Below are 26,145 nucleotides of genomic sequence, written 5' to 3' on the forward strand. Positions count from 1 at the left end.
GGGATATTGACACTATTGAGAGACTTATTTCAGGTCATTTATTATTGTTTCATTCAGCCAAAATTTATTCAGTGATCTGAGCACCTGGGATACAAGCAATAAAAATTTCAAAAGCAAAGCCTACACTTTCATGATGCATAAAATCAAATTGGTGAGTCAGGAACAAATAAACAAATAAAGACCTTGTAATTACTAATGAAAATAGAAGGCTGTGAAGAAAAAGGTGGGGGGGCAGAGCCTTCCAGATAATGCAAGAAAAAGCATTTAAGATAAAGAATCAGATATAAAAATGTTGGAATAAATGAGGACCTACACAAAGGATGGTAGGCCATCAATCGATTAGCAATACAGTGGTACCTTGAGATACAAACAGACCAACATACAAATTTTTTAAGATATGAGCTGTGACTCAGTCGTATTTTTGTTCGAGATCCGAGCGAAATTCCGAGATACGAGTCGTGATTCAGGAAGCTGCCGATACTTGGCGCATTGGCGCAAGGGTCCAGTATCTGCAGTTTGATACATGAGTTGACTGACTTATGAGCTCGGTTACAGAACGAATTAAATTCATATCTCAAGGTACCACTGTATCAGGAAGCCACTACCATTCCAAAGGTTAGAGGGACAAAGGGAAGAGGTATGAGATGGGGTTACTGGAACCCAATAATTCTTCACCCAGCAGGAGAAGAACTCCTAGGGAGCTTGCCATTGTGAATGTAGCATTCCTGAGGAATGCTGTTTCTAGAGAGAGCTAGACTCCTGGAAGTTTCATTCTCAGCCACTGATGGAGATGCACCCTGACACAAGGAAGAGGGCAAGGGAATATTCGAGCTTCTCTCCTCTTCCTCCCCTCAATATCCTCCCAGCACTGGCTACTGGCTGAACCAAGCAGGTAGCCAATTGACAAAAGGATCCTGGGAAGTGTCACTTTCATGGGAAGACCCAGGAACGGCACCGAGGACAGCAGACAAATGATCTGCAAGGCGATGACAGCGAGAGAGGGCACAGGGGATAGGGACAGGAAGTTGACAAGGACACCAAGGCAGAGCCATGGTTTTTGCAATATTCTATTTCTTAAGGTTCGTAGTTCAGAGTGCAGATATTTTTCATTATTTTAAAATTTTCCATGTTGCAGAAACTCTGAATATAATACAAATATTAAATAAATTAAGCAAATGAAAGCAAATAAGACAAAAAGAAAGAATGCGACTAGAGAGGGAACAACAAGGCCTCTCTGTGGAAGTCTAACTTGAACAGAGACTTAAAAGCAGTGAAGGCCCTGGCTGGTAAGCTCAGTGGTAGAGCATCGGCTCAGCATGTGGATGTCCCAGGTTAAATTCCTGGTCAGGGCACACAGGAAAAGTACTTTCCTGCTTCTCTACCCCTCCTCCTCCATCTCTCTCTTTCTCTCTCCCTCTCTCTTCTCCCCTCCCACAGCCATGGCTCAATTGATTTGAGCACACTGGCCCAGGTGCTGAAGATGGCTCCATGGAGGCTTTGCCATAAATGCTAAAAACAGCTCAGTTGTGAGCATGGCCCCAGATGGGCAGAGCACTGGCCCCAGAACGGGGTTGCTGGTTGGATTTCAGTCTGAGCACATGCGGGAGTCTGTCTGTCTCACCTCATCTCACTTGAAAAAAAAGACAAAATAATAATAACTAAATAAAAAAAGCAGTGAAGTAAGGAGCCATGGGAATTTTGCGAGGACAGATTTTCTAGGTGGGGAAGAGCAAGGGTACCACCCGAGGCAGGAGGACCCGGCAATGCTGGAGCGCAGCGAGGACGCCAGCGCAGCAGAGCTAAGTGTGGGCTGACATGAGGGCACGGGTGTCATTGGGAACTGTGACCCTGTGGGCCCTGCAGACCATAATAAAATGTTCAATTTTATTCTAAATGACTATATGTGCTAATTCCTACGTCCACTTCTGGGTAGCGTATTTGCTATTGTTATTAGCTAGAAGAGAGTCATGACACAACAGGAAAATGAAGGGGACACATTCCATACCAAGTAGAAATTGTTAGTTTTAAGTCAATAAAAAGAGAAACGTTCTTGCTAGGGAGAGAACAAAGCCAAACAGAAACTCCTGTTCTTTCATTCAAGGGGAATGGTGGGTTTTGCTGCACTAATTTGACATTCTACAGAACCAGATTTACAGCCAAAGCCAAAATAACTACTAGGATTTACAAACATGTACACGTGCCCGCATGTGCACAAAACATGTGTCTGCCCATGAACACATACAATGCACACACATTAATATCTGACACAGACACAATGAATTTAAAAGTTACTATCCACTTCACCCTAGAAAGAGAATCATGATCAGAACAAAAATTAGATATTTAATAATAATAATTACTACAATAATAACAATAAATACCAAGGGGAATGGTATCAAATAAAATGAAAGTGTTTTATTCCTTTTTTTTCTTTCTTTGTATTTTTCTGAAGAGAGAAGCGAGGAGGCAAAGAGACAGACTCCCACATGCGCTCGACTGGGATCCACCGGGCACGCCCACCAGGGGGCGATGCTCTGCCCATCTGGGGTATTGCTCTGTTGCAACTGGAGCCATTCTAGCACCTGAGGTGGGGGCCATGAAGCTGTATTCAGTGCCTAGGTCAACTTTGCTCCAATGGAGCCTTGGCTGCTGGAGGGGAAGAGAGAGACAGAGAGAAAGGAGAGGGAGAAGAGTGGAGAAAGAGATGAGTGCTTCTCCTGTGTGCCCTGGCTAGGAAACGAACTCAGGATTTCCACACGCTGGGCTGATGCTCTACCACTGAGCCAACCAACCAGGGCAAAAGTGTTTTATTTCTTTAAATTCAGATTTATTTAAACACTGTTTAAATATTGGATGATATTTTATGGTCATTTAATATCTATATATAATTTGGGGGATATTTTGCAATGGGCTAGTTTATTATATTACACAGAGTATCTAACCACATATGTAGAAAAGCATTTAGATTATCTTGAGGGTAATCTTGGCATTAGCAGCATCCTGGGGAAATATTAAATTGTCCCTACACTAAATGAGGGGAAATACTGATTTTCAGATTTGTCAGCCCATCACTGAAGTGATAGGGCAGCATGAACATGGTAGAAGTATGAAAGTTACTAAATTCATAAGTATGTATCATAACAGTATATAGAACACTCCAAACTTAGCGTCTGACTATGTACAGACTGAGAGTGGGAAGGAGGTAGGGAGACAGACAGGTAAGCATGTAGGTATGCAAGCAGGTAGGTAGACACACTACCTAGGTAGAAAAATGCTCTGAATTTTTAAAATTCATTGCTTTTCAGCACAGAACAGCCAAAAAGTCTCTCAAATCCAGGAAGAACATGAACACTAAAGCATTCTAAATTACTTAAAACAAAACAAAACTGGATCAATCTGTCTTCCATTAAACAATATAATTCTACCTAGATCTTATGAAAAAAGTTTCCTTTATTTAGTTTAAGAGCCCTGGCCTTGGCCTTCTCCATCCAAGCACTCAGTTCATATTAAAATTATAAAAATACAAGTTTGATTATATTATTAGTGGCTGTGCTTTTCCCTAGATCAGTGGTCCCCAACCCCCGGGCCGCGGGCCGGTACCGGTCCGCAAAGAAAGAATAAATAACTTACATTATTTCCGTTTTATTTATATTTAAGTCTGAACGATGTTTTATTTTTTTAAAATGACCAGATTCCCTCTGTTTCATTCGTCTAAGACTCACTCTTGAGGCTTGTCTTGGTCACGTGATACATTTATCCGTCCCACCCTAAAGGCCGGTCCATGGCCCAAAAAAGGTTGGGGACCACTGCCCTAGATGACAAGCATAACGAGAGCAAGGGGCATGCTCTTTCGTTTCAGCTAAGCTATCTATCCCAATAGCAAGCACAGTGCCACGAGCTGTAAGTTGGAAGATGTAATGTTCAGCACAAAGACATATAGATAGAAGGAAACCAGTGTTGGGAAACCGAGACCCTGAACAAGAGGAGAAAGAATTTCCCGAGGAAATTTAGAGACTCTTCTCATCCCATCAATAAAATATTTCTAATCCTCACGTCACCTTCTAAACTCTGAATAGCTTAAATTGACTTTCTTATCATTTATTCCTACTCTCATTTCTCATTTCATGGTTTCTCGACTGCTAAGGTAGACTTTTTTTAATTACAATAATTTTTTTTCCTAGCACAATTAATTTATATTTAAAGTGTGTCACTCTGGCTTAAAGTTAAACAGTAAAGAAAATTTATATTGTACTTCGTATTGTAAATAGAGAGAGAGAGAGAGAGAGAGAGAGAGAGAGAGAGAGTGTGTGTGTGTGTGTGTGTGTGTGTGTGTGTTCGGGTTTTCTTCTGGAATTCTTTTTGAATAAAAAAAAAACCATGTTCTAAATCCTATCACTTTAGAATAGGACTATTAATAAAGTAACAATTTTTATTATATCCTAAGCCAGAATGTTACATATTGGTTTATGTTTCTATGGTTATATGAGCATCATTGCATGAAAAACATGTTTGTACATACACCTCCTCTCTCTCTTTCTCAAGCTCTCTCAACCTCTGTGTATATGCGTGCACATACACACATATATATAAACATCAGAAATGTGTATACATTTAATATATGTCATTTATTGATTTTCAACTATTTATTGTTAGATTGCAACCTCGATTCCTTTTTGAGATGCGATAGTGAAGAAAACGAAGTCCTTGAATTCACTAATATCACACTTTATTCATGGAGCCAGATAATAATCTAATCAAGATTTGATCAAATTGTAATTAATTTCATAAAAGGGAAATATAGAATGCCATGACAATATGGAATAGGAACATCTACGTACACTGGGTCCTCATAAGGATTGACTGTTGAGCAAAGATATGAAGCAAAAAGAATGCGGGATTCTGGGATGTCTGGGAGAACATAAATACACTGAGGTGGGAAACATCATGTCACCTTCAGGCAAAGAAAGGCCAACAAGAAACAGAGAGAAGAAAAGTCTGAATGAGGCTGGGACTGGAGATAGGAAAACACCCACATGAGGAGAGCCTTTTAGGTGCCTCTAAACTAACAGCAAAAGGAAATCATAAAATGTTATATATACGCAAAAAAAAAAAAAAATACTGTCATGATTATATTTGCCTTAAGAGACATTGTTCTGGCCCTGGCCGGTTGGCTCAGCGGTAGAGCATCAACCTGGCATGCGGGGGACCCGGGTTCGATTCCCAGCCAGGGCACATAGGAGAGGCACCCATTTGCTTCTCCATCCCCCCCCCTCCTTCCTCTCTGTCTCTCTCTTCCCCTCCCACAGCCAAGGCTCCATTGGAGCAAAGATGGCCAGGGCGCTGGCATCGCCCCCTGGTGGGCGTGCCGGGTGGATCCCGGTCGGGCGCATGCAGGAGTCTGTCTGACTGTCTCTCTCAGTTTCCAGCTTCAGAATAAAAAATAAAAAAAAAAAGACATTGTTCTGGCTGAAATGTAGAACATAGATTACTCAGTGTCAAAAATGGTTGCAGGGAGACAAATTAGTGATCTAGGCAAGAAACCACAGTATCTTGGACTAATATGAGGGCAGTAAATATGAGAAAAAGTTTAAATGTGAAAGCTATTTAGGAGACAAAAGTGCATAGGCTCGGTAACTGAATGGGGAAAGGAGAGGTGAGGGCCAGGGAATATCACAGATGATTCTGAGGTCCGGTTGTGCCACGCCATGGATGTTGGCTCTGTTCCCTCTAATGGAGGGCCAAACAGGAAGTGGCTGTGGCTTGTGGAGTTGCCTGCCACAAGTTTACCTTTTTGGGACTCGACAGATTGTTGATACCCTGAGACATCAAAATGGAAAAGTTAAGGAAGTAGACATATAAATCCGGGGCTTAGAGGGTAGGTCTGAGCTGCAGATAAAATGTGTGACTCTTGTATATAATATATAATTTAAACCAAAGAAACATTTACTCATTTATTTTCCATGTAGATGTGAGACGGTATTCATTAGCCAACATTATTTATGCCATAGTAGCTGAACAGTGATTACAAACCACATCGTTTATCTGTTTGAAACCAGAAATACTTGAGAACACTAGTGAAGGTCTCCTAACTCCGTTTCAGAAGAAAAAGACAAGTCTGGGGCAAACACCAAGTACACACAAGCGCAGGCCCGATAAGAGCCACTCTCCCTGCCAGTCACTGAGAGTTTTGTGAGTGCTGCCCCTGGATCCCACAGGAGGAGCAGAATTGGTCCTGCTCCATCGAAAGAAATTCACTTCCTTCCTTTTGTGTAGAATTTGAGATTAGTAATCCAACTGATCATTTTCTCTTTACTGAAGCAGTAAGACAATAAACATATCCAATTTAATAACCTACCAGCTCAAAAGATCATAAAAGTTCTATTGATATTTGGCCCAGCCCATAAAACAAAACGGTCTGAAGACTCAGCATTTAGCCATATGTTGCTTATAAATATATGTCATTCTTCTCAAAATATTCTTATGACAGTTTTTACTATTCTATTGCTAAAGTATGACTTAAAAACATAGAAACCTTCCTAATGTTTTGTGACTAAGGCACTACATACTACAAAGTTAAAATTAATAGAAATGACTGTAGTTTTGGAAGTACTGTCGTGAGTTATTGGGAAAGCAGGTTTTAAGGGATACTTATGCGCATTACTGTTTATCTTGAAAGGCAAAAAAATAATCCCATTCATCTCCAGTCCTTCATCACAGCTTTATTAAGGATGGTAATGATAAAGTATGGTCAAAGTGACATCTATATTTATAGTAGAAAAGTATTAAAAGAAAATTTTCTATACCTTTTGTTTAAAATTTTCCTCTGTTTCATCCAATTGACTTAACAGGGAGAGAAACTTCAGAGAAGAGGGAAAAAGTAAAGGAGAGAAAAAAAGAGAGCAAGAAAGAAAAGGCAAGAGTATTTCTTTAAAAACTCATGGACATGGAGGACAATACAGTGATTGCTGAGAGTGGGGGATGTAGAGGAGCATATGGGGGCATAAGTGGTGATGGATGGAGACTAACTTGTGTGTATGAACACACAATATGGTATACAAAGAGGTGCTGCAGAATTTGCACTTGAAACCAGTATAATAATTATGTTAACCAGTGTCACCCCAATAAATGCAATAAAAATAATTTTAAAAAGTTCATGTTCCCCTCCTGCAGCCAGTGATTCGATTGGTTCGAGTGTGGCCCTGGGCACTGAGGATCGCTCCTTTGGAGTACATCAGCCTCAGGCACTAAAAATAGCTTGGTACTTGAGCATCAGTCTCAGATGGGGTTGCTGGGTGGATCTCAGTTGGGGCACATACGGGAGTCTGTCTCTCTATCTCCACTCTTCTCACTTTAAAAAAAAGTGATGTGTGAAATTAAGTGCTATATTTTCTGACACACATGAGTCTTTGTCAAGTGGTTAAAAACTTTAACTGAAAAACATTCGTGCTATATAATACATATCATATACAGGGACAGAAAAAATAAGTTTATAGCTGTGAGTACACAAAACACAGGTTATTGTTATATTACTTATTAATTATATTATTTTCCATATGAACAACTATAAACCTACTTTTACCCACCCCTGTATATGCACTTGTGACATGGAAATAATAAAACATTCTCAAAGGGCTTCTCTCTCAGGACCAAGAAAGATAATCTATTACAAAGTTCTCTGTAGATTAAAAAGAACTATGAACATAAGATGCATTTTATCTTTCAATATTATTTTCTCATTCATATCATTTTTGCCAGGCACCAATCACCAATTCCTTACACCAATTTTCACCACTCAAACTGCACTTAAAAGTCAAAGTTTTGTTTTATTATAAGAAAAAAGTAATGAGGAAATTAAATTATATATAACACACAATATAAATTATATAGGTATATATAAATAACATAATTTATAATTTGTATACAATCCATATTTAATTAATGGTTATTAATTAATCAAGACAAGTTTTCTAAGAGTGGGTAAAATTGGTAGCAATGTTTTGGTAAATAAAGCAGACAAATGGAGTGAAAACATTTGGCAATGCTACAATCATCATCACACACATGGAAAATAAAAAGTGAGAAAATATAGATGGGTAGATTGTTGGTTGTATAGATAAAGAGTATATATTACTTTATATTTGTAGTATCATAGCTTAATCTCAGTTATCAAGCATCAATATTCTGAATATCTTTAAAAATAAACAGAAAAAAATGTTGAACCTCGATATAATAGACACATGCAAATTAGAATAACTGCCCAGTGAATAAGCTTTTTCCCACCATTTACAGTGAAACAATTAAACTGTACTTGAATATAAGGGGGGGTTATGAATTTTTTGACAAGAAAAATTCATTATTGCTAAATAGGTCAATGTTTGAAAATTTAGGACATTCACAATCTTTTCCAACTGATTTTATACAGGCTCAGCAACAAGGATATTGAAATCCACTAGAGGGAGCTAACATTATTGTCAAGTTGTATTTATTCCCTTCTGTCCTATCAGGAAAATAAAACCCTCAGCAAAAAGGGCTTTGGGAAAAAAGAGAGAGAGAGAGAGAGAAAATATACCTTTATCTTGTGCTTTATTCAGTTCACAGTTCATTTCATGACCTCACCAAAAGGAAAAAGAAAAATCTAGGAAAATGGGGAAAGCTTCGTGTATATTACTACCATACTGATCCTGGAAATGTTACTATGTGGCAAATTCTTTGGATACTTACAAAGGTAATTTAATAAAGTGTTTTCTAACTTACTATAGGTTTAGTAGAAAACAAACAGGTTCTTGTGCTTCTTGTAAAAAAAGTGGGGAAAATGTTTTATAAAATGTTTGTATTGTAATGTCTTAAAATCCAATTTTACTCTATAATCTATTAATATATATATGTACGTATGTATGTGGGAACCAAAAATTCATTTGCTGATGCTCCAAACTGTTTAAAAACCTGTATGCCAAAGGAATTTCTGCCTTAGAAATTCCATTTCAGGTGCTCAATAGACTCATGTGACTAGAGACTCCTATGTTGGACAGCACAGCAGTGCTGATAAGTAGAGATATTTTGGACCAGATACTATGTATTAACATCACAAAAGCAAACTGGAAACAGACAAGACATCTTGCAAGATTTTCTGGTTGTATGGTAAGCACCTGCACAATTATATCATCAAATGAGAAAGAGTTTATTGTATAGTTAAAATAAACCAGTAGTAAAATGCAGCCCCCAGAATGATTTGTCCTTTTCTGGGTTTCAGTGGCCACATGTATGTTAACAGCTATACTAATCTTCAAATAAATTGGCGGATGCTCAGCTAAACATCCTGTACCTGGGGCAAACTGAATGTAAGGACAACCCACTAATGGGGCTTCAAATGCTCTTTTATTTCATTCAATGTTAAATAAAATGTCTGACTGTAGAAGTTGCGCCCCACCAAGGAGAAGTTCTGCTTACATACAACAAATGTTGTATTTGTTCCTCATAATCATGAAATTATTATGGAGGAAAGGGGAAGAAATGGAAACATAACATATTTTCCAATAACAGTATTTCTTTACCTGTTACTCCAGGTTGTAGTAAGGGTGGTTCTCTTTTTTTTACTTTAATTTGAGTTTACATAGATTCAAGTGTCCCACCGAATATATCTCCCCCCACCCCCTTAGTCCCCTTCGGCCCCCCTTACGCCCCTCCCCCCAATGCCTTCCCCTGGAAGGGTGGTTCTCTTGATACAAATTATTCTTTCACTCGTTTCTTCTCTCGATAAAATAATTTGTAAAACGTCAAGTTAAACACGTTAAGTATTTGTACTTACTTGTCTGTAGCTCTTTTTCTCTGGTCTGCACATCAGCAAAGACTTGGTTAAAATGATTTGTGAAGGCCACAAAGTCCGCATCCAGGAACATCGGCCCTTGTCCTTTCTCTTTCAGGGCTACGCTTTGAGTTTTTAATCGCTCCATTTGAGGCTGAAGAGCTGACAGACGGTTGACTTCATCCTGTACCATAATTTAGAGTATTAAAATAAATAACATTTTTCCTTAGCAAACATCACAGTTTTGCAAAGGAAGGTATTAAAAAGCACTGATGCAAGCTTAGCTTAATACTCTTATCAAAAACTTGATAACAAACATCCACGATGGCATAGGCAAGTCTCTAGCACAGGTTGTCAATTTCCAAATGCCTTGGCTTTTCATTCAGTAGATATCATCATATATTAACTACCTTTAAATTTCAAAATGATGTCATTTAGAGCAGTAATGGGCCTAAATGTGTACAGGTGAACAGTACTATCAATGACCTACTCTTTCCATAAATCAAATATGGATGTTCCTCTGTACCCCTCTCATCTCAAAATAGTGTGTCTTTGCTTCAAATTCTAAGTTCATTTCATGAACATTATTTATTATTTCTTTAACTCATTTGTGTATAACATGTTATACATATCTACCTATATGTGTACACATACATACTATGTACAATTACAAATATGTTTATATATTAATATTGCATTGATTACATATTTATATATATATATACACACACATATTCATGTCTATAATTATCTATTGTTTGTATGGTCTCATTACTTCTCCTGACTATACAGGCAATTACTGTCGTATTTAGAGTGACGGTTCACTTTTCCCTTGTTATCCTGGTATAATTTTTAATACCAGCCCATTGACTTTCAAGAGTACCCTGGTTCGAATGACAAATCTTATGGACACACTGCTGTGCTGTCCAACATAGGCGTCCCTAGTCACATGAGTCTCCTGAGCCCCTGAAATGGGCTCAGTCCACATGCAGAGGTGCTGTCATTGTAACACACAATTGTGAACACTCAGAATGAAAATATACAAACTCCCATAACACACAACAGTTTGAAATATTAAGTCCTGAAAATGACAGTATATTTGATATACCAGGTTAAATAAAATGTATTATTGCAATACACTTACCTATTTCTTTTTCCTCTCTTAATGTTACTTCTAAAACATTTAGAATTACATATGTAGCTCAAGTTTATGACTTGTATTATGTTTCTTTTGAGCAGTGCTGTTCTTGACATAATGTTTTCAAATTCTTTTGTTTCCAGTGGAGTGGTAATTCATATGTATCCCATACATATATAAATTGAAGTCAAACAAATTTCACAGTGCTCTTTTTAAAAGGCTGCTTACTGCTAATTCATTCCTATGCTACTTTTAGAAGTACTTCAGGATTTTTTACCATTTAAAATGTAAAAAAACAGGGTAATTAAAAATTAAAAACTGGATCATAAACCAATTAGAAGGAGGGGAAAATTGAAAGTATTACAGTAATTATGAACTAAATATAGCCCTGAGCTTCCTGGAAATCAAAGTGGAAAGTAAGAAAAAAAGGTTGTTATTTTGGGATGCATTCATAGCAGTTTGGAGAAAGGAACTTCTAGGTTAGGTACAAATAAGCTAAATTTATCAAATAGATCCTTTCATAGTATCAATACAAGCTAACAGGCAATGCCCCTTATGAGTTTTAGAATACATGTTGGTGAGTGGTTATAACAGTATGAGTTGACTCAGGTACAATAATCTCTGACAATCAATTTTTTTTTGGTAGGTGAGAATGAGAGACATTTATATAAATGAGAAGGTGACTCAACTCTTGCTTGAAATATAGAGCCTCTCAAGTTCTAGAAGGTACCCATATATAAGATGAACCTTAATTTGGGGGCCTGCATTTGGAAAAAAATTATATAAAGTTATTGAAACTCAAGTTTTTTTCATCATAAAATTCACACAACTCCTCAACTGGGAAATGCAAGTAAAAAAATCTACAACCACTATATAAGACGCAACCAGTTTTTAGACCCCCCCCATTTTTCGAAAAGGGGTGCATCTTATACATGGGGGATACGGCAGGTGCATATCCATGGAGGAATAATAAGACAAGAGGTAAAGGTAATGCTCTGGGTTTTAGAGTATGGAATTACAGACGTGCACTTTGCACACCAGGCTCACACAGAGCAGCGTGGACATCTGCTGAGCAACGTTTAAGAAACGGATTTCCGTTTGGCCAGATGGAGGGCTGCCGTTCTTCCTGTTCAGGGGGCTATAGAAAGAGACTACAGCACAGTAAAGTGCGTTCTGCACAACAAAGGGACTTTGAAACTAATGAAATGTTTGGGCAAATGATCATAAAGTTGACTCAATCATAGGGGAGATAATTTTGACCTAAAATGGTTAACATTTAAAAGATGTTAACAATTAATTACTCACTTTTTTCCATAAAAGGGCCTTAGTGTGGCTGGTCCTTTAGAGCAGGGGTCCCCAAATTTTTTACACAGGGGGCCAGTTCACTGTCACTCAGACCATTGGAGGGCCGGACTATAAAAAAAACTATGAACAAATCCCTATGAACACTGCACATATCTTATTTTAAAGTAAAAAAACAAAACGGGAACAAATACAATATTTAAAATAAAGAACAAGTAAATTTAAATCAACAAACTGACCAGTATTTCAATGGGGACTATGCTCCTCTCACTGACCACCAATGAAAGAGGTGCCCCTTCTGGAAGTGCGGTGGGGGCCAGATAAATGGCCTCAGGGGGCCGCAGTTTGGGGACCCCTGCTTTAGAGTAAACTGTCTTCCCTGAGTCTGTTTATCCTTAAAAGTTATATGTTTATCTGAGGAAAAAACTTTTTTGTATGTTTACCAGGACAAGATCCATGGATTTCTTTTTTTTTTTTTTTTTTTTTTTTTTGAGAGAGAGAGACAGAAAGGGACAGATAGGAACAGACAGACAGGAAGAGAGAGAGATGAGAAGCATCAATTCTTCATTGCGCGCCTTAGTTGTTCACTGATTGCTTTCTCATATGTGCCTTGACTGGGGGGCTACAGCAGACCGAGTGACCCCTTGCTCAAGCCAGCAACCTTGGGCTCAAGCTGGTGATCCTTGCTCAAACCAGATGAGTCCACGCTCAAGTGGCAACCTCGGGTTTTCAAACCTCGGTCTTTCGCATCCCAGTCCAATGCTCTATCCACTGTGTCACCGCCTGGTCAGGCCATTTCTTCAGTGCCTGAAGGGCTCTCTAACCCCTAACGTATCAAGATCTAGTTCTTTTGAAAATTAGATTTTGAGCTAAATCTGCACTGTAATCTTAAAAAAACTCCAAATAACAGAATGCATTGACAAACAGAATGGACTAATTTATTCACCTACCATTAATCACTGCCAACTAGTATAATTTAACTGTTCTATGAATGACATTGAGCTTATCCTGCTAAATATTTTACATAAGGTGATTCATCAAATTAATAGAAATCAATGGGGCAGAGAGAAAGAGTAAGGGGAGATGAAGAGGGATGGAACTGTGTCAGGTTAGTATTAAAAAAAAAGAAATTAAAACTCTGTGGCTGATTTTAGAAAAAAGAAATAATCTCACTTCAGATGACTTCCATAACCTCGAGAGAATGTGTAAGAATATACACCCTCCAGTGATCTCTATTTCCTCCTCAAATAAAGAGCAAGGACTAAACATACCCAAGAGTCTTTGCTCTGTGTCTGACATGTCTTTTTGTCCCAATCTTTTGTCTTACATCCCTGTCCTTCTAGGCCCAACATTCAAACTGACATTCATCCAGTTCCTCAGTCCTTAATGCTTCCTCTCCCACCATGTTCCTTCTGCCATAAGTCTCTTGCCCAGCTGTTTGTACATCATTTCAACTCATCCTAAATGCCTTGATTTAAATATACCGGCCTCAAGGAAGCTGACCTTGGTGGCTCTGGCTAGGTCAGGTTTTCCCTGTTAGTCAATCTCTCAGAACTCTGTTCCGTTGGTTAAGGCAGTGGTCGGCAAACCGCAGCTCGTGAGCCACATGCGGCTCTCTGGCCAGCTCAGGAGTACCCTAATTAAGTTAATAACAATGTACCTACCTATATAGTTAAAGTTTAAAAAGTTTGGCTCTCAAAAGAAATTTCAATTGTTGTACTGTTGATATTTGGCTCTGTTGACTGACGAGTTTGCTGACCACTGGGTTAGGCATTGGTCCCAGTGCTAATTTTACATCTATTTATTTAATCACCTGTGTAACGTCTCATTCCGCTACTCTAGGTAAACACAATGAAGGCAGTGATAATGAATGCTCACGACAATTTCCCAAAACTTACGTGACTGCTGCCACAGTGGGTACTGAAGGTATAACCACGGCCCCAGATTAACTCGCATCCACTGGATTTTAGATTAACACAGCCACATCAGTCTATCACTGAAGTTCAAGTTCGCCCTGGAAATCTTTTGTCTCTTCTCTCATCAATTTTCCACTTCCCATGAAAAGTATAACTCGTGGTAACTAACCAAAAAGTTCAAGTGATTTATATGATTACATAGCTCTTGTTTGCTTATACTTGCATTTTTAATCTCCTTCTCAGGCCCTTTTATGCCATTATATTTTGCTTGTCCCACCAGACCCACTGCCCACCCTGCTCTTGTGTTTCTGCAGAATGACATTTATAGACTACAACTCCTTGTCCTCTACTCTGTAATTCAGTTCAGGCGCTGGGGACCCTGCTCAGATTCTGGAGGCATGGAAGAGAGAGAAGCAGGGTGTTTACTTTTCTGGCCCCATCCCTGCAGTGGCTGTTAGGCTGGCTCTTTGTGTTTTTTAATTGAATTTATTGGCGTGACACTAGTTAACATAATTATACAGGTTTCAGGTGCCCAATTCTACAACATATCTCTGTACTACATGGACATAAAAAAGAAGGAAATCTGGCCTTTTGCTACAGCATGGATGGACCTGGAGATCATTATGCTAAGAGAAACAAGGCAGGCAGATAAAGACTAGTACCATATAATCTACTTCAGGGATCCCCAAACTGCAGCCCCCTTAGGCCATTTATCCGGCCCCCGCCGCACTTCCGGAAGGGGCACCTCTTTCATTGGTGGTCAGTAAAAGGAGCATAGTTCCCATTGAAATATTGGTCAGTTTGTTGATTTAAATTTACTTGTTCTTTATTTTAAATATTGTATTTGTTCCTATTTTGTTTTTTTACTTTAAGATATGTGCAGTGTGCATAGGAATTTGTTCATAGTTTTTTTTATAGTGCGGCCCAACGGTCGGAGGGACAGTGAACTGGCCCCCTGTGTAAAAAGTTTGGGGACCCCTGATCTACTTGTATGTGGAATATGACGAGCGCAATGCACTGGCTCTTAGAGCTGCCTTTACAGTGGGCATCGGACTCTCTCCTTCTGGGTTTCTGCAACTTCTCTCTCCCTGGTCCTTTCTGTGCTAAGAATGGTAACAACTCTGATGCTGTGTTACTGTACTATCCCCTGTGGTTCCTCCATACTTCAAACACATTTATAACACAGTTTTGCAAAGAACCCATCCTTAAATTATCCTAATTTGAGTGGACTGCCAGTTTGCAACATTTTCCTCAGCTATCTGATCTTATACACTGTATCAGCCACTTGTGTTTGTGGGTTTCACTTTTTCTGATTATGAGGGGTTTTTCTCTGAGCACATGCGCAGCTGTCAGAAGAAAACCTCCAAATGACCAGCCATTTATCATTGGATGCATGTGGTTCAATACTCCGAAACTGCCTCGCCATTTTGCAAGCTGACAAAAATCAATGAGCCATGTGTAACTACTCTAACGGCATTTTTAAAAAGGATCTGGGCATCTACATACCGCCTATTTAAACTGATTTTCTTTATGTGCTTTACAAAGTGATATCCCCAATAAGTGTAGTGCCCAAATGGCACAGCTGCAGCTGGGAAAATAAAATGAATAGAAAAAAAATCAGAAAATAAATAAAAGTGAGTCTGTGTACTTTAAAAAATGATTTTCTGTGCTTCTCTTTTGATCGTTACTATGTTTAACTAAATCCTTAATAGGAAAATTTTATTATTAAATAATTTGAGGCCCTAGCCAGTTGGCTCAGTGCTAGAGCATCAGCCCAACATGTGGAAGTCCTGGGTTTAATTCCTGGTCAGGGCACACAGGTCAAGTGCCCATCTGCTTCTCTACTTCTCCCCCTCTCACTTCTCTCTTTTTCTTTCTCTATCTCTTCTCTTCCCTTCCTACAGCCATGGCTTGATTAGAAAGAGTTTAGAGGCTCCTTGGCCTCTGCCTCAGGCACCAAGAAGAGCTCGGTTGCTGAGCAATGGAGGAACAGAGCAACGCCCTCAATGGGCAAATCATCGCCCCCTAGTGGGCTTGCTAAGTGGATCCCACTCGTAGCTCATGCGGGAGTCTGTCTCTGCCTCCCCTACTCTTACTTAAAAAAGAATTTTCTTTCTTTTGCTACTCTTCTGGAAATTGCCAAGAAATTCCTATTGATCATACTGCAAAGAAGTAAGATCCTTACCTTACAGATTTTTAACTGGCTTTGAATCACGGTATGCTCTGAGGTGGTGGTAGGTTGGGTTTTCAACCAGTTTTCCGTAGTAGTTGTCATGTGCTCCAATTGCTGCAGCTGATTATAGAAGGCGATGATGCTGTTCTGATACTCCAGCCAGTCCACTCTCTCACTCAACAATTTGCAGAACTCGATCCACCGGCTGTTCAGCTGTTCTGAAGCTTGTTTAATGCTGTCAGCATTGACGCCCTCTGGAAAAAAAGATGATCAAAAGCTGCCCACTGACGCCACACACTGCAAGCCAATATCTGAAGACCAATGTGTCTCATGTTCAAAAGTATTCAGCATATAAATTATTTCAAACAAATTATTTACCAAGATAATTTCTGCTCAATTGCCAATTACTAGAATTGCATCATATCAGAAATATGAATGTAATAAAACAGTAAATAAGAACACAGATGCAGAAGAACAGAATATATTTAAATAATATTAAATATGGTCAAAGCTCTCATGGGGAGTGGAAGATTTATTGTGGACAAATAACTTTTTGGATTATTTCCAAATACATGTCAAATATCATGTATATTATTAAAATGTACCTCTAGAAACTAACTTGAATTTTTGTTTTTTAAAATAGTTGGAACATTGGTTGAAATGTTACATAGATTGTTTTTTAAAGGAAAAATGTGTGTATCAAAAATCAGTAATTTTGTTTCAGTTACAGCAAGTCAGAAATAAGCAGACTGTCTGCATGGATCCAAAGAAGTAAAACAAGCACTAGGAAAAATAATATTTCTAATATAAAAAAGGGTTTTTATATTATTTACATAATATTTACATATGTGGAAGTTATCTGACAGATTTAAAAATCATCTATAGCAATACCAAAGCAGAAAAAAATCTATCAAGGCAACATTTTGGAAACATAAACATATCACCATATTTAGCCTTCCGGAGACCTTACTATGTGTTAAGGAATATGCTATCTTTTAATATACATTATTTAAATTTTGTCATGAACTGGTACATGACTAATGCCAATTCAAGTATAGACTATCTTACAGATACTATGAAAGCAATATCATGCAACACTTGATAAAATATTCTCTAAAGTTAGTTGACAAAATTTAGATGTTACTACACACAAATACAAAGTAACATATATGTGTTTATATAACAATGTCCTAAATAAATTACATTATAAAAAGAGAAATATTGAAGCTATATAGTATGAACAACGTTCTTACATTTTTGGAATGCTGATATTTGAAGTTTCTTATTCCTAGATTGATCCATAGGGGTCATAAGCTCACTATAATATTTTTCCTCTAGATTAAAATATCTAAGGGGTAAGTGACTTAGTGAAGGCACAGTTGTCTAGGAGATTCTACTATTAGAAATATTCATTTACCCCACTTTCTGAGAAAATATGATTCAGTTGATAGGCAAGTAAGTTATTAAGAAGTCTGAAGATGATCTCTAGCAACTATAAGGCCTGCGCTATTGCTAACTTCTGCATATGCTTCACTCTTTTTAAAGAATAAGAAATATCTGACCAGGCAGTGGTGCAGTGGATAGAGCATCGGACTGGGATGCGGAGGACCCTGGTTTGAGACCCCGAGGTCGCCAGCTTGAGTGCAGACTCATCTGGCTTGTGCAAAAAGCTCACCAGCTTGGACCCAAGGTCACTGGCTTGAGCAAGGGGTTACTTGGTGTGCTGAAGGCCCACAGTCAAGGCACATATGAGAAAGCAATCAATGAACAACTAAGGTGTCGCAATGAAAAACTGATGATTGATGCTTCTCATCTCTTTCTGTTCCTGTCTGTCTGTCCCTTTCTATCCCTCTCTCTGACTCTCTCTCTCTATGTTACTGTAAAAAAAAATTTTTTTTTAAAGACTAAAAAATATGGAATTAAATTCAATGATTATATTAATTTCTCCTCTTTTGCTTTCCTCTGCTCTGATGCTCATTTTCACTTTGTTGTCATTACGTTATGCTGCCAAACCACATCTTTTAAAACAACTCTAGCTTCACTAATTTCAGAGTTTGACACAACTGAGGATGACATTGGAGAAAACAAACTTTGCAAATATTATTGGCAACAATCTTTTCCTCCTTCAGCTGATATATTTTCAAAGATAAAGAATTTTAAAATGAAGTGTAAAAAGATAATATATGCATGTCTCCATACATACAACTTCTAAAAGGCAGCCATGGTTTGCAGAAGCTAAATAATCATCTAACACCCTCATAATACTTAGAGAAAAGAAGTTGGGTTTTTTGAAACATGGATGTGTTGTGTAATGTATCATTTGTGATTATTTGGTTTTGAGTAGTGACCAACAATGGTACCAAAACATGTTTTAGGAGAATGCCACTAAGTTGCTGTAACTGTAAAAAGATCATATTTGCGATGTCCAGGGTTAGATTCCCAGTCAGGGCACACAGGAAAAGCACCCATCATGCTTCTCCATCCCTCTCCCTCTCACTTCTTTCTGTCTCTCTCTATTTCTTTCTCTCCCTCTTCTTCTCCTGCAGCCATGGCTCAATTGGAGCACATTGGCCCCGGGCACTGAGGATGGATCCATGACCTCTGACTCAGGCACTAAGAAGAGCTCAGTTGTTGAGCAATGGAGCAGTACCCCCGATGGGCAGAACATCATCCCCTAGTCGGCTTGCCAGGTAGATCCTGGTCGAGGTGCATGCAGGAGTCTATCTCTGCTTCCCTTCCTATCACTGAAAGAAAAAAAAGATCAAAAGATCATGTTTGTTATAAAAAATAAAAGAAGAATCCAAACCTCCAGTAACATGGGCACTCAGTCTGAGAAAAAAAATTGCAAAATAAGGTAACGGTGAAAAATGAAACAATTTATAAATACACAGGAGAAATTTTAAATCATGTTAGATAGTCAATCAAAAATGTGCCATGGATATAAATAATCAACTATTTAGGAGAAATATTCTCAGTATATGTTAAACCTGAATAAGTCTTTAGAAGGCAATCCATGGTAATACAAGTCCAAATGGGGGTCAAGGGGTCTTTTAACAGCTGAAAGAGGTCATTTATAAAAATTAAAGATTAATACTTGTTAAGTCAGTGTTACATTTATAAAGTCTGGCACTAATTAGGAATAAAAAAAGTGTGTGTATAAAAAAAGAATGCGTATATATTTTTAAAAGGAAACAAGTGATAAATTTTTAAGTTCATAGGGAATCTTGGAATATTTGGTCATACATCTATAATCATTGGAAATTAAAGTTATAAAGGACATCCAGAAAAAAAAATCAAAATCAGAAATTTCTAGATGTCACTGGCACAGATATGATGTTGACTCCAGAGAAAAAGACATCTTATTATGAAGAATTTGTATGTAACTATTGTATTAATTCATGTGTGAATGTGCTTCTTGCTCAACTAGAATATAGATTGTCCTAAACTATAAGCCCTTCTAAGAAAAATGGTTCCCCTGGCAGTATCTGCTAGTGATCTCAGCTTATGGTACGTACTTATGAACTCATCCAATGCCAAATCAATAGCTTATTTCACACAAACACAAACATTAGGGGAGCAATATTCACAGATGCACACACACACACACACACACACACACAGTTTCTCTTGCTTCAAGTTTGTTTTAAAATATTTGGGGGAAGAGAGAAATTCACTGTCACATGTCACATTACATAATGTATAGATCTTAAACTAAAATTTAAAATGCCATTAATTTTACCTTCATTAATTAAATGGCCATTTATTACCCAGTACTATGGTGATATTATGCAAAAGTCCCTCAAAATGTTTGTAGAATGAATAAGGGTACTAATTGTCTCAAATGCTCACAGGTAAATAATTTTGCTATTGTATACAATTCTTTTATGTGTATTTCATAGAATTAGCCTCCTTAACTGAAAATTTTATGTCCTATAACAGTCTGCAAGTGTAAATATCTGCAAAGTTTTAAGTATCAATTATTTGAGCATCTGTTTTCCATTTTTTTTATTAGCTACTCAGGAATACAAACACTAACTCACCAGGCATTATGAACAATACTTATGGAAACCATTTTGTAGCAGCGCATTAAAATCTCAGGGATAATGGATCATAATCCATTCACATCTCATACTCTAAACAAGCCCTGAAATAGTCTATGAATAAATATATTGCACCCAGAGGAAATGGATCATTACTTGAAGTGCATCCATTAATTTTATTACTTATGTACAGTGCATAACAGACTGTTAGAATAATTTTAATTGTGCACCACCTTCCATGCAAGTACTTCAGAACTGCTACTTAAAGTGAAGTATTCCTCATCAAGTATATTCATCATTAGCCATGAAGACAGGGTAGAATAATGCAAACCTTTGTTTTCATAGCTCTTAAATTAGAAGAATAGTTGGAACAAAAACTGTAAATTGCAGAAGTCGCCTTGGCTGGTTGGCTCAGTGGTAGAGCATTGGCCTGGTGTGCAGGAGTCCTGGGTTCAATTCCTGGCCAGGGCACACAGGAGAAGCACCCATCTGCTTCTCCACCCCTCCCCCTCTCCTTCCTCTCTGTCTCTCTCTTCCCCTCCTGAAGCCAAGGCTCCATTGGAGCAAAGTTGGCCCGGGCGCTGAGGATGGCTCTAGGGCCTCTGCCTCAGGCACTAGAGTGGCTCTGGTTGCAACAGAGCAACACCCCAGATGGGCAGAGCATCGCCCCCTGGTGGGCATGCCGGGTGGATCCCGATCGGGCGCATGCGGGAGTCTGTCTGACTGCCTCCCCGTCTCCAACTTCAGAAAAATACAAAAAAATAATAAATAAATAATATTTAAAATAAAATAAAATTGCAGAAGTCACCAATTTTTCGGTGCATATTAAGTGAGGGTCGTTACAAGTTCATTTGGCATTTGATATAACAACCTAGACTATAATAGAAAGTTATTTGGAGTCCATGAAGATAAGAGGTGAGTATGACAACTAAATACTAAAGGCATCTCTGACCCACTAACTTTTATACAACTGCTACTTCATGGTTTTTTTAAAATAATATTTTATAACAATTAATGGCTTTGTGTATAATTAACACCACCAGTAAATAAAACATATAAATTTACAAATATAACTTTTTACACTTTACTTCTAAACATTATTGAATTATAAGAGAAAAAGTTAGATTCCAACACATATTTGTTCCTGTGACTCATTTTCTACAACAGTGACTACTGTAATTCCCTTTGGTCTGACACACTCACACACACACACACACACAGCCTCTTTCTTTGGATATTTAATCAAAGAACAATGTGTGTCAATTAACATTTATGGAGTGAGAACTCTGTGTAGGCCATTATCCTACATGTCCCATGGAGAAAAAGGAGACATCAATGAGTTTGCCCAGAACTGAGAAATGTGTAAGACAAGAGGAAATGGGTGTAAATGCGGAAAGATGCTCATTCACGATGGAGGGGCTAGATGACTAGAAACAGTACTATTTACGTGCTCCACTGATACACTGACCAAGTGCAGAATTTCTTTCCATTAAATATATAATTGCCACTGAAAATCCTTCATAATAATGTAAAACAAAGATAATGAGCATTTGGCATTGACGTGAGACAAACTGACTATAATCCCTGCCCTTGCTCATCTGACAAAATTGTGTTGCCCAAGCTCAACTGACATCATTCCGGTAAAGTACTTAATGAGCTATAAACCAAAATGTGAAAAATACTGTTATGTAGTTAATAGTATATATAAGAGAAGCTCTGGATTGTGTGTTATCACTCTGTGCTATTTAATTACAAGCCTTAGCAGAATGACTATTAGGTATCACCTGAAACACTATAATCTAACACTCAGGGGATGATGGTTTAGAGATGTTCTTTTACTAATAATTAGCACTGGTATTTAAACAATTCTGTGGTGTGATTGTCTTCAGGCTCTTAATTAACAGAGAGAAAACTACAATTAGAAATGAAAAGTGAAGTGTAATGTAGAAAACATCACTAACCCTATTAGATAATTATATTATAGTATCTCTGGAAATTGTGGTGAAACCATTTTACAGCTTGAAGAAGGGGAAATAGAGCTATGCTTACATGTTTTCAAATAAATGTTTTGATAGAATTATTTTTGTGTCATTTCAAAATTAATAAAGAAAAAAAAGAAAAACAATTTATCTAAACCACCAGACTTTCTAGTTACACCTGATTGATAGGAGACTATATGCATATATAATATTATTTTGATATATATGCATACATCAGTATTTCATAAATAGAATTCAGGGTTCAAAACCCTGGGCTTGCCTGGTCAAGGCACATATGGGAGTTGATGCTTCCTGCTCCTCCTTTCTCTCTCTCTCTCTCTCTCTCTCTCTCTCTCTCCTCTCTAAAATGAATAAATAAATAAAGTCTTTAAAAAAATAAATAAATAGAATTCAGAATAAGTTTGAATAATTATTTTATACTATTTGTGTTTAAATAATTATAAAAATAATTCTTAAAGAAAGTCATATATATCCTTTTCAAAAAATAAAAATAATTTAGAGCCCTGGCCGGTTGGCTCAGCGGTAGAGCGTCGGCCTAGCGTGCGGAGGACCCGGGTTCGATTCCCGGCCAGGGCACACAGGAGAAGCGCCCATTTGCTTCTCCACCCCTCCGCCGCACTTTCCTCTCTGTCTCTCTCTTCCCCTCCCGCAGCCAAGGCTCCATTGGAGCAAAGATGGCCCGGGCGCTGGGGATGGCTCTGTGGCCTCTGCCCCAGGCGCTAGAGTGGCTCTGGTCGCAATATGGCGACGCCCAGGATGGGCAAAGCATCGCCCCCTGGTGGGCAGAGCGTCGCCCCATGGTGGGCGTGCCGGGTGGATCCCGGTCGGGCGCATGCGGGAGTCTGTCTGACTGTCTCTCCCCGTTTCCAGCTTCAGAAAAATGAAAAAAAAAAAAAAAAAAAAAAAAAAAAAAAAAAAAAAAAAAAAAATAATTTAGAAATTCCCTTTCTTAGTATAACACAGCTACAAGAAACGTAATTCGATCACTAGGTACCCAATCTTTTCTCCCACTTACTCTCATTAAAGGTCTAGGAAGTGAACATTTTCTTTAATAATAAAACTACAGTGGTACCTTGAGATACAAACAGACCAACATACAATTTTTTTAAGATACGAGCTGTGACTCGGTCTGTACTTTTGTTCGAGATCCAAGTGAAATGCTGAGATACGAGTCGTGATTCAGGAAGCTGCCACTAGTTGGCACGTTGGCGCATGGTTCCAGTATTGGCAGTTTGAAGATATCAAATTAAGTTCAGTTAATCTAGTGTTTTATTTAAGGTCACTGTTTTTTGTTGCTTTTCTGTATGAAGGATCTATCAATTGATGTTAGTGGGTATTAAAATCCCCTACTATTATTGTATTCCTGTCAATCTCTCCCTTTATGTCTATTAAAATCTGCTTTATATATTTAGGTACTCCTATATTGGATGCATAAATATTTACAATGGTTATATCCTCTAGTTGGATTGCTTCCTTAATCATTATGTAGTGACATTTTTGTCCCTTACTATATAGACTTTGTTTTAAAGGCTATTTTGTGAGATATAAGTACTGCTACTCTACTGCAGTTTTTTTTTTCATTTCCATTTGCATGAAATATTTTCCCCCATCCCTTCATTTCAGTTTATGTGTATCTTTTGTTCCGAAATCTGTCTCTTGTTTGATATACGAGTTGACTGACTTACGAGCTCGGTTACAGAATGAATTAAATTTGTATCTCAAGGTACCACTGTATTATACTAATCTAATATACTGACAATAAAGTTCATAAAGATTATATATGTGAAAAATTTCTCTACAATGAAGATGTTCTCTTCACCATCCAACACTCCATCAAGCTGCTCCCCATACTTATCCAATTCCAATCAATTGATATTGTCATAGAAACAGCAAATTAATGTTAGTTTAAAAAATATAGTTAAGCCCTGGCTGGGTACCTCAGTTAGTTAGCTACTTGATATGCCAAGGTTGCAGGTTCGATCCCTGGTCAGGGCACATAAAAGAATCAACCAATGAATGCATAACTAAGTGAAACAACAAATTGTATCTCTCTATCTCCCTCTCCCCTTTCACCTATCTCTCTAAAAATCAATAAATAAAAATAAAAATGTAAAATCCCCTACTATTATATATAAGTAATTAAGAAATAGATAAATGAGTTAAAATTATAACAAAATTCCATGTCAAAACTCCAGAACTATACTTTTTTTAGTTAACATTCTCTCTGTTAAAAGAATTATAGCCTAGTTTACAGGCTATTAGGATCATAAAGATCACTTACACTGTTATAAAAGAACTGGGATATCCATGAGAAAATTGTTCAGCCCCAGGTGATTGGCTCAATGGTAGAGCATCAGCCCACCATGTGGATGTCCTGGGTTCGATTCCTGGTCAGGGCACACAGGAGAAGCAACAATCCACTTCTCCGCCCCCCTTCCCTCCCCCCTCTCTCTTCCCTTCCCATATCCATGGCTTGATTGGTTTGAGCAAGCTGGTGCTGGGCACAGAGGATGGCTCCATGGAGCCTCTGCCTCAGGTGATAAAAATAGCTCAGTTGCTGAGTAACAGCCCTAGATGGGCACAGCACAGCCAGTAAGGGGCATGCTGGGTGAATCCTGCTCAGGGCACATGTGGAAGCCTATCTCTCTGTCTCACATCCTCTCACTTAAAAAAAAAAAAAAAGAAAAAGTATTCAAATAATTTATGCAACTTTCTTTTTTTTGTTTAAAAAAAGTTCCAAACAAATTTATAAGACTCTCTTACTGAATCCCTGCATATTCTTCAAATAGAAATCATTTCACTGTAAAATTCACAATTAAATAATATCATTAATATTAAAATTTTATTATATTGAATATTCGGCACATAACTGCATCTGATAAGGTACAGAAAAATGAAAATTATCTTCAAAATGTTCATAACTTCTATGTGACGGCACAAAACTGAACATGTGTTATGCAAAGTAGTGTTTTCAGGACATACAAGTGATTTTCAACAAAACTTCACAACATCAAATGCAAACTACTTCTACATTGGCAGCAGGGCAAACTCTGTGCTTTGAACAATCTTGAGACCCCAGCCCATTGACTATTTCTCAGTACCTTTCTTAAATTCTTTCCAGAAGTCGCCTTTGGGACTACAGATTTTGTTTCTGTATTTGTTAATTAGTGCTACAAATTCACTCTTTCAGTAGATATTTAGAAATGGCCAAATGTGATTGGGAAATATGTCTGATATACCATTTGGGGTCAAGAGTTCCAAAATCACTGTAGATATTTTAGAAAAGTACCCTAATCTTACAGTAAATTATTTTAAGTAGAAAATTTAGTTCTCGCTCTATGTATGCATATGAAATGTAGTTTAGAAGTACTTTCTTCAAAATAGCTGTACTTATTATATTCTTAATACATATTTTTCCACTATGTTAAATGTTATCACATTAAAACACACATACAATATATATATATATAAACATTTATATTATACATATATACATAATATATAAAATATATATTATATATAATACAAATACATATATTTGTATTAATTGCTTCATATAACACTACCAGAATGATCTTAATTTTTGAGAACAAGATATATAATGTTGTTAGAAGCCACAGACTTTTATATGAGGTTTTGAATCAAGTGTCATAATTCAGTTATCATTTTCCTTTCTATAAATGAAAGGACAAGAATATAGGTGTCATTTATGGTTAAGAGTTTTATCATAATGTCATAGCGCAAACCTGAGAAAGGAAATTCTGAGCTTGTAAA

The 26,145-nt window shown here is 37.6% G+C and overlaps 1 protein-coding gene across 6 annotated transcripts in view; it reads right to left on the reverse strand.

The window, feature by feature from the left end:
• Positions 1-26,145, reverse strand: part of DMD (dystrophin) — a 1,890,745-nt gene that overhangs the window by 1,534,549 nt on the left and 330,051 nt on the right. For all 6 annotated transcript variants that reach the window (XM_066356826.1, XM_066356825.1, XM_066356822.1 and 3 more), the window contains 2 exons: positions 16,344-16,585; positions 9,806-9,986 (listed from right to left, as the gene is read on the reverse strand). In XM_066356826.1, coding sequence (XP_066212923.1) covers positions 9,806-9,986; positions 16,344-16,585 — 423 coding nt within the window. The remainder of the gene's footprint in view (positions 1-9,805; positions 9,987-16,343; positions 16,586-26,145) is intronic.

This window comes from Saccopteryx leptura, chromosome X, assembly GCF_036850995.1.
Source record: "Saccopteryx leptura isolate mSacLep1 chromosome X, mSacLep1_pri_phased_curated, whole genome shotgun sequence".
Lineage (NCBI taxonomy): Eukaryota > Metazoa > Chordata > Mammalia > Chiroptera > Emballonuridae > Saccopteryx > Saccopteryx leptura.